We start from the raw sequence: 18,841 nt of genomic DNA, 5'->3' as shown, positions 1-18,841 counted from the left end.
CAGAGCAGGTTTGTTGAAATGAAATACAAAGATTATTTTCATGATCACAACTGTGAAAATAATTGTATGAATCCTCAACCCCCAAAGCAGTTACTCAGTTCAGCTTAAGGATTGAGTAAGATTAAGAAGAATATCAAGAAAGTTGAGAAAAGTTTCCAGAATGGAAAGAGGCACAAGTGAAATATTTAGCAATGGCACAGTTTACCCCATTGATTACCTGGGTTGATTTCGCTGATACACCTGGTTAGGTGGGCACCCCCTTGTTCCTTCCCAACCTGATGTATATGCTACTGCACGCTCTTAAAAGAGACACTCTTATAAAAGAGAGAAGGAGTCCTTCTTTAATCTAAGTTATATAAGTAGCTCTAGAATTCTGGTAATGCTATTCTTGCTAGTTCTCTTCTCAAAGAGGTATTTTATTCTCTCCTTGCATTCTGCAACAGTGCATATGTTATTTGGTTATTCATATGCTAATTACAAAATGCTAAAAGTCTTAGTCATTGTTTGAAGTAAAGCATTAACTTCATTTAATTGTCTCTGTTCTTTCCATTCAAGGTTCCCTACTCAAACATAGCTACCCACTGTAGGCTTTGTGAACTTGAGATTTGTGTTTATTCCCTTAATGTTTCCTTATAAGCCAGTCTGCCTTTCATGAATGTAGGCTTCTGCAGAATAGTTCTGTACACTCAGAGCTTGATTTTTATGTTGTCCTGTTACTATCTTTGCTGTTGCTGATCTAATTTAATGTTTCACAACCTTGTCTTAGGACTTAGAGTCAAGTATTAGAAATTGCAAAAGATAGTTGGGATCTTTTAGTGCAGGGGTCAACAGGCTTCTTCTATAAACAGCAAAATAATGTTTTCAGATTCACTGACAATGCAGGTCTGGGTCTGTATGACACACTGGTGTCAAACCGTGTTAAACAGTACTTAAAACTCTACCTTTAAATATTCCTTCAGTGCCCGTATAAGCTGGCCTGGGTTTTCATGCTATGTATAAAAGTGACAGCTACTGCTTTAGCAGAGTGAATGAGACATACAGAGAATTTGTGTATACTTATAATTCGCCCTTTCAGATACAGAAACATTTTAGACTTGCAGTCATACACTGTCACTGCTCTTCAACTTTGCCATTGCAGTATGAAAGCAGCCGTATATCATGCTTAAATGAATGGGCATGGCTATGTTTCAGTAAAACTTTATTTACAAAAACAGGTGGAGGGCTGGATATGGCCTATAGACTGTGGTTTGCCAATCCCTGTTCTAGATCATTTTCCTCATTTCAGAGATAAAAGAACTTCCTAAAAGTAGTTTTGTTAATGTCACATGTCATTAGGGAATGGAAGTAGTCAGGACTGGAATCCATATGTCCTGATATCCAGGTCCAGGGCTAGTTCTTTTCATTTATTGTTACACTTTTTATTGAGTAGGTGAAATATGAACTTTCTTTTATATAGTTCTGAAGTGGGCAGAATTGTTACAAGTATAAATTAAAGCACTCACTAAACTTTGCTAATTCTACTTTAATGCTGCCAACATTCTAAATACAATGTTAGAGACTAAATAAAATGATCAGTGAACTTTTCTCTTTCCAATATACCACAGAACAAGCAAAATTTTATACGTGGTCATCTTCCTAACACAGTTGCTACCACTTTCCGTTCCTTGGTCTTCCTGTCATCCTGGGACCACACCTTGGGAGTCAGTGATGGACATAAGACATTTGTCTCTCTCCTCCTGACACTAGTTTATGTAAACATTCAGATTCTTCCATTGTAGCCTTTCTGGTATCTAAGGCTAGTTTCAGGCCAGAACTGAAGATATATACAAGTATTTTAAGAAGTGAGAGCTGATTTTGAGAAGAGAGTTGAAATTCCAGGAATTCTTCTTTATCACTAACCTAGGAAATGGCAGTGATATTGGCCTAAATGGCCTACAACCTTGAGCAAGTTTTTTTTTGTTTAGTTTTGTTTTAAAGTCTGTATAATGAAATGAGTAGAAGAGTTCTCTCTAAAGTCCCTTCCTCCTCTAAGATTCTCTGAATCTTATCTGAATTTGTTAGTCATCATGGTGGAGGAAGCAGGTGGTGGCCAAGATGCTGAATTTAGAGAGAATAAGTTTCAGCTTTGTAAATAAAAACCTGATACGAATAGAGACGGTAACCTGGACAACAGGGCAGGTTATATTTTGAAACTCTAATCCTTTACATACTCATTCCTCATTAAACATCTATTTAACAAAAATTTATTGACTGTGTGCCAGGTGCTTTGTGTTTCTTGCCTTTTTCATTGGGGCTTAATTTCCTTTTTTAAAAATCCCCTTGGGGGGGGGGGGGCTTCCCTGGTGGCGCAGTGGTTGAGAATCTGCCTGCCAATGCAGGGGACACGGGTTCGAGCCCTGGTCTGGGAAGATCCCACATGCCGCGGAGCAACTGGGCCCGTGAGCCACAATTACTGAGCCTGCGCGTCTGGAGCCTGTGCTCCGCAATAAAAGAGGCCGCAATAATGATAGGCCCGCGCACCGCGATGAAGAGTGGCCTCTACTTGCCGCAACTAGAGAAAGCCCTCGCACAGAAACGAAGACCCAACACAGCCATAAATAAATAAATAAATACAAATAAATAAAAATTGTAAAAAAAAGCCCCTCGGGTAATAGCAAATATTGTTTAAAGCACTGTGATTGCATGAGATTGCATAGTACCTATGTGCAGAACACTGATCAGTGAAGATTTGCTGATTCATCTTTATATTTTTTTCCTGGTTTTTGTTTAGGTCCCCAAGCAAGAACTATTCTTATGCAGTCAAGTTTACCACAGGCTCAGCTGGCTTCAATATGGTAAGAAATGAAAAAGTTCCTTGGTTTGTAAAAAGTGGAAACTGTATTTCTTAAATTGATATGACTCATGGGTCTTTAGATTAATACCGTTATTTCTAAGGGGGATATATGGAGTAGGCTTAATTTTCCAGTGAGTTGTTATGATTACCCCTCTTACTTTCCCCCCTTTTGATTATGAAAAATACAAAAGCAGAGCAATCAATATAATGAATTCTCAAGAACTCATGATACAGCCTGAATAAGTCTCAACTCAGGACTTGTCCTGGTTCTCCCCTCCTCCTTTCAATTATTTTAAGCCAAATCTCAGTCATTATATAATTTCCATCTGCAAATATTTCAGCTTGTATCTCCAAAAGACATAGGGATTTTTTCCCCACGTGACTGCAATACCAAAAGTCCACTTAAAACTTAATAGTAATTCTTATCATTAAGTTAATCAGATGGTGTTTAAATTCCTTAGATTGTCTCACAATTTTTTTATAGTTGATTTGTTCAAATCAGGACTGAAATAAATCTGTATTTTGTAACAATTGGTTGATACATCTTTTAAGTCTCCTTTAACCTATAAACTCCCCCTTGTCTTGTTCTCCACTCCTCCCCCACCCCACCCCGCAAAAAACCCCCAGATCATTTGTCCTATAGTTTATTATAGCCTAACTCTAGCTGATGGCACCCTTGTGGTGTTAATTCGTTCTCGTGCTTCCTGTAGATCAGTAATTAGATCTTTTTTTTTTTTTTAAATAAATTTATTTATTTATTTATTTATATTATTTTTGGCTGTGTTGGGTGTTTGGTGCTGTGTGCGGGGTTTCTCTAGTTGCAGCGAGCCGGGGCTATTCTTTGTTGCGGTGCGTGGGCTTCTCATTGTCGTGGCTTCTCTTGTTGCGGAGCACGGACTCTAGGCACGCAGGCTTCAGTAGCTGTGGCACGTGAGCTCAGTAGTTGTGGCTTGCGGCCTCTAGAGCGCAGGCTCAGTAGTTGTGGCACATGGACTTAACTGCTCCACAGCATGTGGGATCTTCCCAGGCCAGGGCTCGAACCCGTGTCCCTTTCATTGGCAGGCGGATTCCTAACCACTGTGCCACCAGGGAAGCCCCGGTAATTAGATCTTGAGCAGGGTTCTCCACCTCAGTGCTATTGCCATTTTAGGCACGATGACTGTGGTGGAGGCCTGTCCTGTGGACTGTCGATTGTTAAGTAGCGTCTCTGGCCTCTGCCTACTCCAGCAGCATGAGCCCCGCCTCCACTTGTGACAATCAGAAATGTCTCCAGACATTGACAGATGTTCTTTGCAGTACTAAATCAATCAGTGGTTGGAACCACTCATCAGATTCAAGTTTGAATTTTTTTTTTTTTTTTTTTGCAAAATACATCAGAGATGATACCGAGTACTTTCATCAGTAGGTACATTTATGTCTCTTTGTCTATTTTGTAATGACTTTTAGTAGCTATTGATGAGCCTTGCCTAATCCTATAGGATTCTTTACATTTAAATATTAACTAGAATGTTAAATATTTAGTTAAATATTAACTAGAATACACACTCTTCAGGAGTGTGTATCTCTCAGTTATGCGTTATCCATTGATTCCACCTGGAAGATAAACCCGGTTTATACCACTTACCTGCTAGGTTCATGATTTTGCTGCAGGCTCATTGATGTGGTTGTTTCATAAGTGGTCAAGCTCTAATGCTGCTCCCTTCACCCATTATGGTCCCTTCTGCTTTGTGTTAAAGGGTCAGCCTCTTGCAATAGCATAATAACAGACCAGTTAGCAAGCATCTTATATCTATGACACATCCAGACCTCTTTAAGTCTGGGTGTGTACCAGTATCCTAGGGCCCTGTGAAATAAAAACTAAAGACCTAACATTTATGGACGTTGGTTGTTCTCATGACACTAGAATATAATGAAATGTTTAAGTTTCTCATTTATAACCTGCCCTCTTTGAAAAAAATACTTGAGTCTTCTCCTACTAGAATATTATATTCTCCTTCTACACGATAAAAAGATATTTAATTAAATGTGTACAGCCATTCTTCAGGCAAGTATGGGGAAAAAAACAAATAGGAATTCCACCTGCCTTTTAATTGCATTTACCCAGGAGTGGGCAGTGGAAAGGAAGAGAGAACAAGGTAAAACAGGCAGGGTTTTCATTTGTGGCTCTGTTCTGCTTAAAAACAGGAGTCTGGCACCTGGAAAAGGCAAAGGTAGAGGGACAGAAAAGAGATCAGTGGTTGCCAGGGCCTGGGAAAGGGTGACTATAAAAAGACAGGAATTTTCGGTGATGATGAAACTTCTATACATTGTAGTAGTCACACAACTGAATGTGTTTGTCAAAACTCAAAGAATTGTACTCTAAAAGGGGTGGATGTTAACCGTATGGATATTGTACCTTAAAAAAAAAGAGTTTATGCCACCTGAGGAAATTTCAGATTTAAGAGGAGTTTCTTGATTTATCGCATCAGCAAAGTCAGTTAGTTGCCCAGTGTAGCATCTGTCCTGTTGGTATTTTAGTGAACAGTGTTGTGGTCTTGCATCCTCTTTTGGTGTCCAGAAGCTGTTAAGTAAAATCACATTCTTGGACTTGCTAGAAAAATCTGTTTACTTTAATTAGCTGCCAGGGCAAGTTGATTATGAAGAACAGTGACAATTGAATCCTGAGATTAAGGAACAGAAAACACCTTGCCTCTGTGGCTGGAGGCCGTAAAGATCCACCCTTGGAGGCCTAGATCAGGGGTTGGTCCAGTGAGCTGAATCTGGCCTGCACCTGGTTTTGTTTTTTAAAACAACCGTGCCCCTTTGTTTCTCTATATATTGTCTATGGCTACTTTCCTGCTGCAGCAGCAGAATTCAGTGTGATAGAGATTGTGTGTTCTGCAATGCTTAAATATTTACTATCTGACCCGATAGTCTGCAGAGCGTAGTCTAAATTAGACACATGGAATGTATGATACATTTAAAGTGGGTTGCAGTGATTGAGAAGAGTGTAATTATAATCATAGTTAACATCTGTTGAATGCTGAACACCATCCCAACTATATGGATTGTCTCATTTTGTCTTTGCAACGGTGGTGTGAAATAGGTACTATTTTTATAAACTGAGGCACAGAGGAACTCAACTGGCCTAGAGTCAGAATAAGAAAATAGAACGTTTAAATCACTCATGAATACTAACAAGCATGCATTTTCATGAAACTAGATTACAATGAACTTTTTGTTGAATAGGAATCTTTCTGACATTGATCAAGATGGAAAACTCACAGCAGAAGAATTTATCCTGGCTATGCACCTAATTGATGTAGCTATGTCTGGCCAACCACTGCCACCGGTCCTGCCCCCAGAATACATTCCACCTTCCTTTAGGTAAGGAATATTTGACTCTCATAAGAAATTGTGCGCTGAGTATGTGAATTTCAAACTTGGCTTTGTTGGCTGTGTATCTTATAGTCATTTTTTATTCTTGGCAAGTAAATGAAATATCTATGAATTCAAGCAAATCTTCTTAGGTAGCTTTGTGTTAATCTTTCCCTGTTCTGTTCTTTAAAGTACTTATAGGATATTAGTAAAACAGTCAAGTAAAACATCACAGATTTTGTGATTTTTGAGACAATCCATATAATCAAAGCTCACCCAAAACTTTAGCAGTTTAAGTGCAATGATATCAACCTGTACGTAGAAGATAAAGCAAGGAGATTTCTGCCTATGAATTCTACACATTCCAGACAGAGGTGACGAAATGCTGGCAATGTAGAAATTATAATCAGGAAGATAATTAAAGAAAATTATCATGGTCTGAAACATAACCTCAGTGGAGACATCGAGAGGGTAGTTCAGGGTCCAATTGGGAGGACTCTGCAGTTACTGGTATCCTCCGCCTACACACAACCACATATACACAGCCCTCTTGGGCAACTGCGTCTCAAAGCTTTAACTCAAAAGACAAATTTGAGATCTTACCAGTACAAAGAAGAACAAAAGAAGCACAGATAAGAATTTCTGTCCTAACTCCTCACGGGAAGGACTGGGGGAAAAGTCCCCATAAAAGTATGAGACATGAAGCCATCACTGGCAGCACATACACGGTGCAGGGGGAGCTGAGAAAACTGTGAATGTGTAGGAAGAAACCAGTAGCTGGACAGTTTGCCCATAAAATCTCACAGCTGCAAGAATCGCTACAAGAAACACAACACTGGAAGCTGATAAAAAGCATAAAAAGAAGATAGGTAGATGGGTTTAAAAGAGCAAGATTAATGGTGTAAAGTGAAACTAACCAGTAAACAAAGTGATTTGATTTAAGGACTATAAAGTGTAGGCATTTCATGTGTTTATTAAGAGATAACATGGAGAGACTTTGTAAAGGGAAAAAAAAAAGATGCTCTCAATTAGCTGAGCTGCTAATCTTCCCTTGGAAATTTAATGTTCCGCAGGAGGGTTATGATCGTAACAGCGAACACTTACTATGTCCCAGGTACTGCTCTAACCACTTGACAATTGGTAATTGATTTAATCCTTTGGAATTGTCCTACTTTTGGTGACGGTTCTAAACATTTGAATGAATATGGCACTCAGAGTCTGATGACGTTCAGATATTCATTTTTAAGAAACTCTTTGTAAATAGAGCAGACCAAATCTTTATCTTTTCCTCACTAAAAATGAAATTTGCTCCATGATATGTGGCATAATCTTAAAAAAAATTTTTTTTTCATAATTTACCCAATTCTACCTAGACAGCTTTATGTGAATCCTTTTTTTTTTTTTTTTTTTCTTTTTTTCCACAACTGCAGAAGAGTTCGATCTGGCAGTGGTATATCTGTCATAAGCTCAACTTCGGTAGATCAGAGGTTACCAGAGGAACCAGTTTTAGAAGATGAACAGCAACAACTAGAAAAGAAATTACCTGGTAAGACAGTCCTTATATTTGAATTATAGCATATTAGAGATTTTCTATCTCTAAGGCAAAGATGGAGGTAAAAATAAATTTAGCTTTTGACATTCTTGCTATGTTTCTTTTTTTTAATTTTATTTATTTCAGTTTTTTGCTGTGTTGGGTCTTTGTTGCTGCGCACAGGCTTTTCTCTGGTTGCGGCGAGCGGGGGCTACTCTTCGTTGCGGTGCGCGGGCTTCTCATTGTGGTGGCTTCTCTTATTGCAGAGCATAGGCTCTAGGTGCGTGGGCTTCAGTAGTTGTGGCACACGGGCTCAGTAGTTGTGGCTCACAGGCTCTCTAGAGCTCAGGCTCAGTAGTTGTGGCGCACGGGCTTAGTTGCTCCACAGCATGTGAGATCTTCCCGGACTAGGGCTCGAACCCGTGTCCCCTGCATTGGCAGGCGGATTCTTAACAACTGAGCCACCGGGGTAGCCCTTGTTATGTTTCTTTAACTGACCTTAGTCAGAAAGGAGACACTTTTCATATGCTTTTGGATTTGAATATATGTATAGAAATAAGAACATTATGTACTCTGCTAATGCATCCTTGTTCTAGCTTTTAAATTGAAATCTGATTATTTACCACTTAACAAAAATTTTATAAATGTTATCTATAAAATGCTCAAAACTGATAAGCCTTTAAGGTGGTTGCTTAATACCACCAGTGCAGAAATAGAATGTAAAATTGCCTACTGTTGTTTTCTCATGTTGTTATAGAATCGGAAGCTCCGTGATAACAAGAAGTTATTTTAAATTTAATATGAACCTAATTTAAATTATTCTCATTTACAAAGATAAATTTATCATACTATTAAAATATTCTATGGTAGCTATGAATTATTAATGATGAGATGATAATTGATACTGACACCCTAATGAAATTTATTATGGAATCTCTTTATGTTAAATACTCTGTCAGTGCCATTTTGTTGCATTTAAAGTGCTCAGGGGATAATTGACCTGCTCAGGACACTAGCTCTCCTAGTCTCCTCTTTAACTAAATTACTTTTTGTTCAGTGATAAACTGCTTACTGAAAATGTTCTTTGTTCAAGTGTGTTGAGTACAGTGAAGGATCTAAATGTTAATAATACATGGTCCATGCCCTCTAGAAGGTTATAATACAACTGAGGATTTAAGACATCCATATAAACAATCATCAAAGCAGTGCATAAGTATGATAAGTTCCTGAAGACAGAATTATAGATGCACAGCAGAGCTTACTTATAGCTGGTTGGCATAGACTGGGAAATACACAAACAATTAAATCTCTATGGAAGAGGTCACAGTTGAGTTGAGATTTGAAGAGTAATTGGGTCATTACAAGTGGAAGGGAGGAACATTTCAGGTTGATAATAATGGGAATAAAGTCTTAAAGCAAATAAGGACAGGAATTCTTAGAATTTGGAATTTTCTTTTTCTGTTGGTAGAAGACATTCATTTAAAGTTTTGAGCAGGATGTGACAGTATTAGAGTTTTTGGTTAGTGCATTCTTTCTTTCAACAACCATTTATTATGTGCCTCTGTGTACCAGAAATAGGGCCAGATTTCGGAATTAAAAAGATGTATAGGGACTTTCAGTTTTTTTCTTTTTTTTTAATTGAGGTAAAATTTACTTAAGATAAAATTGATCATTCTGAAGTGTACAAGTCAGTGGCTGTCTAAGTCAGCTTGGGCTTCCATAATAAAATGTCATAGTCTGGGTGGCTCAAACAGCAGGAATTTATTTCTCACAGTTCTGGAGGATAGGAAGTCCAAGATCAGGGTGCCATCCACTTCCATTCCTGGTGAGGGCACTCTTCCTGACTTGCAGATGGCTGCATTCTCACTAGGTCCTCACATGGCCTTTCCTCCGTGTGTGCACATGGAAAGAGAAAGATAGCTCTCTCTTCCTTTTCTTGTAAGGCCGCTAATTCATAATGAGGGCCCCATCGTCATGACCTTATCTTAACCGGAATTACAAAGTTCCCATCTCCAAATACCAGCCCATTTGGGGGTTAGGGTTTCAACCTATAAATTGGTGGGGTGGAAAACATTCAGTCCAGAACAGTGGCCATACCTAGTTACTCTCCATTCTCCCTTTTCCCCAGCCCCTGGAAATCACCAGTCTGCTTTCTGTCTCTTTGGATTTACCTCTTCTGGATATTTCATATAAATGGTATTATGCAGTGGGTGACCTTTTACATCCGGCTTCTTTCACTTAGCATAGTGTTTTTGAGATTCATCCACATTGTAGCATGTATCGTTACTTCATTCCTTTCTCTGACAGAGGGGACTTTCGATTTTAAGGTGGCAGAGTAAAATGGATGCTGCCTGTTCTGAAATCACAAAAGGAGCCAGAACAAGAAAATAAAACTTGCTTGCCATCTCTGATCTCTAATCTAACTACAGTATGTAAGGAAGGTCTGTTTTCAGTGAAGGCCAGACAGGAATGTGGGAAGAAGCCAAGAAAGGATGCTCACAGCTACACATCTCAAGACAGAGTGTGAAGTGACGGTCCTTGAAATAGAGTGGGAACAATGGGAATGACATGCTGCACAGGCTGGCAGTGAGAGCTTCCCTTGTCTGGGGCTGGCTCCAAGGAGAAGCGTGTGAGGCAAACACAAAACTGAATTGACGCCGCTGAAAACATAGTAAGGGATGTGGTGGATGGAATTTTTTTTTTAAAGTAAAATAAAATGGATGTAAACAGTGTTAGCAAGGATCAGAGAAAAACAATTATTGACCTGGGGATAGTTCTAAAATTCATAATTGGTGTTCTCAAAGAAGGAAACTGAGTAATGGGTTAGAAAAAATAATTTACCGAGTATCATTTCCATGATGATTAGGGCACAACCTGCTCTTCAGTGTGAAACCCAGGAAGAGACTTACCTTCTTACCTCTGCGTTCAGAAACTGTCATGTTTGTTAAAATTGAAGACACAACAGCACGGTTTTAAGCAAAGGAAAAAGAGGTAGAAAGGGAAAGATTCGTGGTACAGAAGTGACAGGGGGTCAATTGCTGAATCCAGGTCATAGAAAAGGGAAAGGGTAGAGTGACAGGGAAGGTATGGAGGTTGGGTGATGATGCAGAACTGCTGTCAAAAGATTATTCCAGAAACCGCATTTGGCATTTCGAACACTATGATGTGGTTCATCTGGAGGGGAGAGTATATAAGCAAGAAGCTGGGTGAAGGGCACGTTCATAGTGCTTATCAATGAGGGCACAGGTGAGAAAGAAGCTTTGGGAGTTCGGGTTTGCAGGTACACTACACATTTCCAATATGCCATTGAGTTTTCCCTTTGAAAATACTATGTTGAAAATCATGGCTTTTCCTAATCGTTAACGTTTCTTGTTTTAAAGTAACCTTTGAAGATAAGAAGCGTGAGAACTTTGAACGTGGCAATCTGGAGCTGGAGAAACGGAGGCAAGCGCTCTTGGAGCAGCAGCGCAAAGAACAAGAGCGCCTGGCCCAGCTGGAGAGGGCGGAGCAGGAGAGGAAGGAGCGCGAGCGCCAGGAGCAGGAGCGCAAGAGACAACTGGAGCTGGAGAAGCAGCTGGAGAAGCAGCGGGAGCTAGAACGTCAGAGGGAGGAGGAGCGGAGGAAGGAAATCGAGAGGCGAGAGGTGAGCAGCTGGGGAGCGGCCCCGTCATGAACACGTGTGCTCTTCCAGAATTGGTTAAGTAATGTATTAACACAGTCTTTTTTTTCTTTTTACAATTCAGTAGTTTTAGTTGTTCACAAAGTTGTGCAACCGTCACCACTAATTCATCACCCCAAAAAGAAACTCCTTACCCATTAAGCAGTTACTCCCCGTTCCCCCTCCTCCCTGCCCTTAACAACCACGAATTTACTTCCTCTCTCCATAAGTTTGCCTATTCTGGACATTCTGTATAAGTGGAATCACATAATATGTGGCCTTTTGTGTCTGGCTTTTGATTAGCATGTTTTCCTGCTAAGTTGTAGCGTGAATCAATACTTTTTTCCTTTTTGTGGTTGAATAGTATTCCATTATATGGATAGACCACATTTTATTTATCCATTCATCAGTTAATGGACATTTGGGTTGTTTCTACTTTTTGGCTATTTTGAATACTGTTGCCATGAACGTTCATGTACAAGTTTTTGATAATACAATCTTGTAACAAACCATTGATAGCAGTTAAGTATTTCTGTCTAGCCTTTTTTCTGCATTAACATACAAGTATAGAAACAAAAAGGTTTATATGGTGGAGAGGTTGAAGGTTTAGTGAAATTGTTTTTTTAAACCACTGTAATGGTATCACACTAATTTTATGGTTCTGCATCTTTTTCTTTTTCCACTTTAGAAAATATGTGTAGTAATCTTCACTGTATTTTATGGATGGCTTCCTAAATTTGGTGCCATACCTGGATAGGGGCCAAGCCTATCTCCTGTCTGTCTTTCCAATTTTAGTATATTGGGTTTTTTAAATTAATTAATTAATTAATTTATGGCTGCATTGGGTCTTCGTTGCTGCGTGCGGGCTACTCTTTGTTGCGGTGTGCGGGCTTCTCATTGCGGTGGCTTCTCTTGTTGTGGAGCACAGGCTCTAGGCGCACACGCTTCAGTAGTTGTGGCACACGGGCTCAGTAGTTGTGGCTCGCGGGCTCTAGAGCGCAGGCTCAGTAGTTGTGGCACGTGGGCTTAGTTGCTCCGCGGCATGTGGAGTCCTCCCGGACCAGGGCTCAAACCTGTGTCCCCTGCATTGGCAGGCGGATTCTTAACCACTGCGCCACCAGGGAAGTCCTAGTATATTGTTACAGAAGCAATGACATGATTCTCTTGTGTGGATAAAATGTATTTTAAAGATGGGGTATTTGTCTTTATAAAAAAATAATACTTTGGTTTCATCTCCTGATGATTGCTTTAGAACACTTGTAGCTATAAGCTGCCTTTCATTTGGGCAGACACACACAGATACTAACAGGATTTTCATTTCCAGAATGGCAACCAAAAGGTAGACAACCTTTCCTTCTTCAATGTTTTTTTAAAAAAAAAGTATTTTAGAGTGTTTATTCAGGATTATTTAATTGACATTTACCATGTGTCAGGCATTGATAGTCCCTGGAGATAAGGTGATGAATAGGAACTCCACCTGTCCTCCAGGCCCTTACAGTGTAGTTGGAGCACAGGTATGTAAGAAGCAATTACAATACGATAAAGAGTGCCAGGTGCTCCGACAGATACTCTGCCTAGCAGCCGTCAGAGTCAGCGTTGAAGAGAGCTGACATTGCCAGAGAAATTACAGAACCTTCTGTGCTAAAAAGGAAATGAATGATTAGGGAGATGGGGGTCACAGACTTTTAAAGCTTGAGACAAGTAATAATCTCTCATGTGACAGAAGAAATAATAACTACTTGTTTGATGGAAGAAAGCTTTTTTTGTTTTGTTTTTTGTTCTGGGGTTTTTGGTTTGATTTTACTAGATTAATTTTCCTTGTTTTTTATGAGTCAGTAAATAAGGAAGAGCAGCTTATTTAGCACACCAAGCATCCTTAGCGGCATAAAGGATTGAATGTCAGTGGTGAAACAATCCAGTCTGTTCTCAACTCATGTAAATATAATAGCCTTTCTGAATATTCTGGTTTTTCCCATAGAAGGAATACTATATTTGTATAAAATTTTTCTGCTATTTTAAAATAAAAATTTCTTGTAATGCTTAATAATATTTCACCCCTAAAAGAAAAGACTTACTAGATGTAATGCTTACTAAGAGACCTTGAAGAGTGTAAGAACTGAACAATTAAAAAATCGTCTGTTTGTGTATGTCACAGGCTGCAAAACGGGAGCTTGAAAGGCAACGACAGCTTGAATGGGAGCGGAATCGAAGACAAGAACTATTAAATCAAAGAAACAAAGAACAAGAGGACATAGTTGTGCTGAAAGCAAAGAAAAAGACTTTGGAATTTGAATTAGAAGCTCTAGTGAGTAGTTTGAGTATGCTTTGCGAATCTACTTACATTGAACCATTAAAATGCTAATAATTCTTATTATTTTTCATTTGTTAAAGAATGATAAGAAGCATCAACTAGAAGGAAAACTTCAAGATATCAGATGTCGATTGACAACCCAAAGGCAAGAAATTGAGAGCACAAACAAATCTAGAGAGCTGAGAATTGCTGAAATCACCCACCTACAGCAACAATTACAGGTGAGAAAATATGTCCCTTGAAAGCTTTTTGGCTTACATGCCTTTCTCTGATTCATCTCATGCATTTATTCACTCAACAAACATCAAGCATCTAATAGGCACTGGGAAGCCAAGATGAAGTAGACAAGGTCCTTGCCTGAAAATAGGTTGTCTAGTAACTCAGCACACTTGCTGAGACTGCTGCATGCCAGCTCAACGCAAGCTCTGGTAAGCACTGAGGATTCAGCAGTGGACAGCAGAGACAGGACCCCCACCCTCACGGAGCTTACCTTCTGTTTGCAGGGGAGACAAGCACTAATAAAATGACAAGTATGTACTCTATTAGAAGATGAAAAGTTGCTCTGGAGAGCGAGTAGGGAAGAGAGTTCCCAGTAGTAAGGAGGGCTGTGATTTTGAATATTGTGGTCAGGAAAGACCTCTCTCTGAACATGCTTTTTGAGCAAAGACTTGAAAGAGATGAGCGGCTGAGCCATGTGAATATCTGGCAGAGCAAGTTATAGGTAGGGAAACAATAGTGCAGAAGACCTGAGGCTGTAGCTGGTCTCTGGGATGCCAGTTACAGCAAGGAGACCACTATGGTTGGAGCAAGTGGGGGCTGGATCACACAGGACCTATAGTCCATTCATGGGACTTTGGCTTTACCGTGATAAGCACAACAAAGAAGTGCAGTTAAGTATATTAGGGGGAGTTCCAGAGATGTATGTATAGACAACAGTTGGAGACACAGTGGAGTACTCTAAGCAGTTCTACTTTCATTTTATTACCTATCCAACCTTGACCACCAAGTTGTTACAATATCACCTGGTTTGGTTTCAAGTGTTGAGCTAGGGGGGGCATCAAATTCATGTAGATATTGTTCTGCATATCATCATGAAAGATGATCAGTTTTGAGCATTGTGACTTTTTTTTTTGTAAGTCATTTTAAGACCGCTGTGTTCTCAGAGACATTTTCTTTCTTTTTCATTTATTTATTTATTTATTTATTTATTTATTTATTTATTTATTTATTTATTTATTTATTTAGGCTGCATTGGGTCTTTGTTGCTGCACACGGGCTTGCTCTAGTTGCAGCGAGCGGGGGCTGCTCTTCATTGCGGTGCTCAGGCTTCTCATTGGGTCGCTCTCTTGTTGTGGAGCACGGGCTCTAGGTACACAGGCTCAGTAGTTGTGGCTCACGGGCTGTAGAGCACAGGCTCAGTAGTTGTGGTGCACGGGCTTAGTTGCTCCATGGCATGTGGGATCTTACCGGACCAGGGCTCGAACCTGTGTCCCCTGCGTTGGCAGGTGGATTCTTAACCACTGTGCCACCAGGGAAGTCCCTTGAACATTGTGACTTTTATTTCAGCTTCTTCTTCTCTGCATGCTGTTTTTGAGATTTATCCATATTGGTGAGTGAATCAGTTGTTTGTTCCTTTTCATCACTGAGTAGTATTTCCTTATTTATCCCCTCACCTGTTGAGGGACGTGTAGGTTTTTTTCCAGCTTGGGACTTTTTTTTTTTTTTTAATTTACTTTTGGCCGCGTTGGGTCTTCATCCTAGGGTTTTCATTGCTGCACGCAGGCCTTCTCTAGCTACAGCAAGCAGGGGCTACTCTTTGTTGCAGTGTGCGGGCTTCTCATTGCTGTGGCTTCTCTTGTTGCGGAGCACGGGCTCTAGGCGCCCAGGATTCGGTAGTTGTGGCTTGCGGACTCAGTAGTTGTGGCTCACGGGCTCTGGAGCGCAGGCTCAGTAGTTGTGGTGTAAGGACTCAGTCGCTCCATGACACGTGAGATCTTCCTGGACCAGGGATCAAACCCATGTCCCCTGCACCGGCAGGCAGATTCCTAACCACTGCGCCACCAGGGAAGTCCCTGGTTTGGGACTTTTATGAATAAAGCTGCAATGAGTATTTATTTATACATTTTTATGTGGAAATGCGTTTTATTTCTCTTGGTTAAATTTTAGGAGTGGAATTACTATGTCATGTAAGTATGTGCTTAACCCTATCAGGAACTATCAAGTTGTTTGCAAAGTGGTTGTACCGTTTTACATTCTCACCAGGAGTGTATGAGTCCTTCAATTGTTCCTCATCCTTGTCAACACTTGGTTGCCATTATTTTTAATTTTAACATCTCTGGTGGGTGTGTAACGATCTCTCATGTGGCTTTAATTTGCATTTTCCTGAAGGCTAATGATGTTGGGCATTGTTTCATATGTGTATTAGTATGCATCTTCTTCTGTGTGTCTTTTGTGAAAAAATCTTTAGCTCATTTTTTAGTAGGTTGTTTAGCATATTGTCAAAGTTCTTTATATATTCTTGTAAGAAGTCCTTTTTTAAAAAAAATATTTTATTTATTTATTTATTTGGTTGTGCCGGGTCTTAGTTGTGTCAGGCAGGCTCCTTAGTTGCAGCTCACAGGCTCCTTAGTTGTGGCTCGCTGGCTCCTTAGTTGCGGCACATGTGCTCCTTAGTTGTGGCAGGAGGGCTCCTTAGTTGCGGCATGCATGTGGGATCTAGTTCCCTGACCAGGGATTGAACCTGGGCCCCCTGCATTAGGGGTGTGGAATCTTAACCACTGCGCCACCAGGGAAGTCCCAGAAGTCCTTTGTCAGATAGATGTTTTGCAAACATTTTCACCCAGCCTGTCGCTTACCTTTTCATTTTTGTAATGGTGTTCTTTAAAGGGCAGACGTGTTTAATTTTGGTAAAGTTCAATTTATTCATTTTTTTCTTTTATGGTTTACACTTTCCGTGTTCAATGCAAGAAATCTTTGACTATCCCAAGGTTGCAAATATTTTCTCTTATCTTTTCTTCCAGAAGTTTTACCCTTTTATATTACATGTTTAGGTCTGTGATCCATTTCAGGTTCATTTTTACTTAAGTGTAAGGTAAGGGGTGAGGTTCATTTTTTTCTATACCAACACCCAGTTGTTCTAGCAACATTTATTAAAAACACTGTCCTTTTCCCCCACTGAATTGCCTTGGTAGCTTGTTGATAATTAACCACATTTGTAAAAAATCTTTTCTAGATTCTCTTCTGTTCCTTTGATCTATGTCTGTCCTTTCAGCAGTATTTCACTGTTGATAATTTTAGTTTTATAATAATTTTTGAAATCAGGTAGTGTGAGTTCTTCAATATTTTTCTTTTTCAAATTATTTTGGCTATTTTAGGTCGTTTATATTTCCACAGAAGCTTTTAAAATCATCATGTCAGTTTTTACAAAAGTACTTAGAGTTTTTATTGGAATTCCATTGAATTTATAGATCAGTATGGGAAGAATTGACATCTTAACAATATTGAGTCTTAATAGTGTATCTCTTAATTTTATTTGGGTTGTTATAAATTTCTTACAGCAGTGTTTTGTAGTTTTCAGTGTACAAGTCTTGTACATATTTTGTAAAGTTTAGCCCTAATTATTTTAAGGTTTTTGATGCTGTTGTGTATTACATATTTTAATTTCAATTTACAGTTGTTTGATGCCAGTATATAGAAACAGTTCATTTTTATATATTGACATTATATGTGTGATATTGCCTAACTCATTTATTAGTTCTAATAGCTTTATTGTAGCTTCCTTAGAATTTCTACATGCATAAACATTGTGAATAAGGATAACTTTATTTCTTCTTTTTCTTTTTTTAAAAAATATTTATTTATTTATTCATTTGGTTGCACCAGGTCTTAGTTTCGGCAGGCGGGCTCCTCAGTTGTGGCATGCGAACTCTTAGTTGTGGCATGCATGTGGGTTCTAGTTCCCTGACCAGGGGTTGAACCCGGGCCCCCTGCATTGGGAGCGTGGGGTCTTAACCACTGCGCCACCATAACTTTATTTTTTTTCCAATCTATACGCCTTTTATTTCTTTTTTTGTCTTAACTGCATTGATTACAACCTCTAGTACTATGTTGAATAGAAGTGGTGAGAGTCTTGTTCTTGATCTTAGGAGCACAGCATTCAGTCTCTCACCATGAAGTATGATGTTAACTGTAGGTTTTTTTTGATTGATGCCCTTTATTAGGGTGAGGGACTTCCCTTTTGTTCCTTGTTTGCTGACAGTTTTTATCATGAATGAGTGTTGAATTGGGTCATATTCTTTTTTCCTGCATTTATTGAGATGTTTATGTGTTTTTTTTCTCCTCTATTTTGTTAATATGGTGATATTTGAATGTTAATCAACCTTCCATTCTTGGGGTAAACTGCACTTGGTCATGGTGTATTATTGTTTAACAAACATTTTGCTGGATTCAGCTTGCTGTTATTAGGGGTCTCTTTATTGAAATTCATGAAAGATATTAGTTTATCGATTTCTCGTAATGTCCTTGTCTAGCTTTGGTATCAGGGTAATAAATAAGAAACTAAGTTGTAGGGTATTCTTTTCTCTTTTAGTTTCTAAAAATGTAGGATGGTAGTCTTTCCTTGATATCTGTGGGGGCACTAGTTCCAAGTTGCCTGGGGATACCAAAATCTGTGGGTGCTCAAGTCCTTTATATAAAACGGATAGTACAGTAGTCCTTCCATATCGGCGTATTTGGATTGAAATTCGATCCTAGGCTGGTTGAATCCAGATAGGGTGGACTGACTGTAGTGGTAGCTACCATTTAGCGAAGGCCTGGCATGTGCGAGGTGTGCTCAGTGCTAAGACCTTAATGTGGATATTTAATAGAGTCCCACAATAATCTGGTAAGGACACTATCATTACTCTCATGTTATACGTGAGAAAGTGAAGATTCGAGAAGGGAACATTCTAGAATCAGTTTCTGGCATTCAGTTTCTAGCTGGGAAACAGGAATCCAAATTCGAATCCAGATCTATGTGACTTCAAGACTTTACTTCCAACCTTGACACTACACTGCCTTCCTAGCTAACCCCATCAGCTTGTCTCTTAAAATCCTGTATATTTCTGTAAAACTTTCTCTCGGGCTTCCCTGGTGGCGCAGTGGTTGAGAATC

The 18,841-nt window shown here is 39.4% G+C and overlaps 1 protein-coding gene across 6 annotated transcripts in view; it reads left to right on the top strand.

Moving 5' to 3' along the window:
* The window catches only part of ITSN1 (intersectin 1), a 227,964-nt gene that overhangs the window by 90,695 nt on the left and 118,428 nt on the right, over window positions 1-18,841 (top strand). For all 6 annotated transcript variants that reach the window (XR_014245461.1, XM_082395043.1, XM_082395040.1 and 3 more), the window contains exons 9-14: window positions 2,771-2,834; window positions 6,062-6,199; window positions 7,621-7,736; window positions 11,102-11,364; window positions 13,535-13,684; window positions 13,771-13,911. Coding sequence is in view for 5 of the 6 variants with exons in the window: in XM_082395043.1 (XP_082251169.1) it covers window positions 2,771-2,834; window positions 6,062-6,199; window positions 7,621-7,736; window positions 11,102-11,364; window positions 13,535-13,684; window positions 13,771-13,911 (872 nt within the window). In the remaining variant the exon portion in view is untranslated. The remainder of the gene's footprint in view (window positions 1-2,770; window positions 2,835-6,061; window positions 6,200-7,620; window positions 7,737-11,101; window positions 11,365-13,534; window positions 13,685-13,770; window positions 13,912-18,841) is intronic.

Source organism: Balaenoptera borealis (assembly GCF_965194805.1).
Source record: "Balaenoptera borealis genome assembly, chromosome: 5".
Lineage (NCBI taxonomy): Eukaryota > Metazoa > Chordata > Mammalia > Artiodactyla > Balaenopteridae > Balaenoptera > Balaenoptera borealis.
This window is presented reverse-complemented; position numbering and strand designations above follow the sequence as displayed.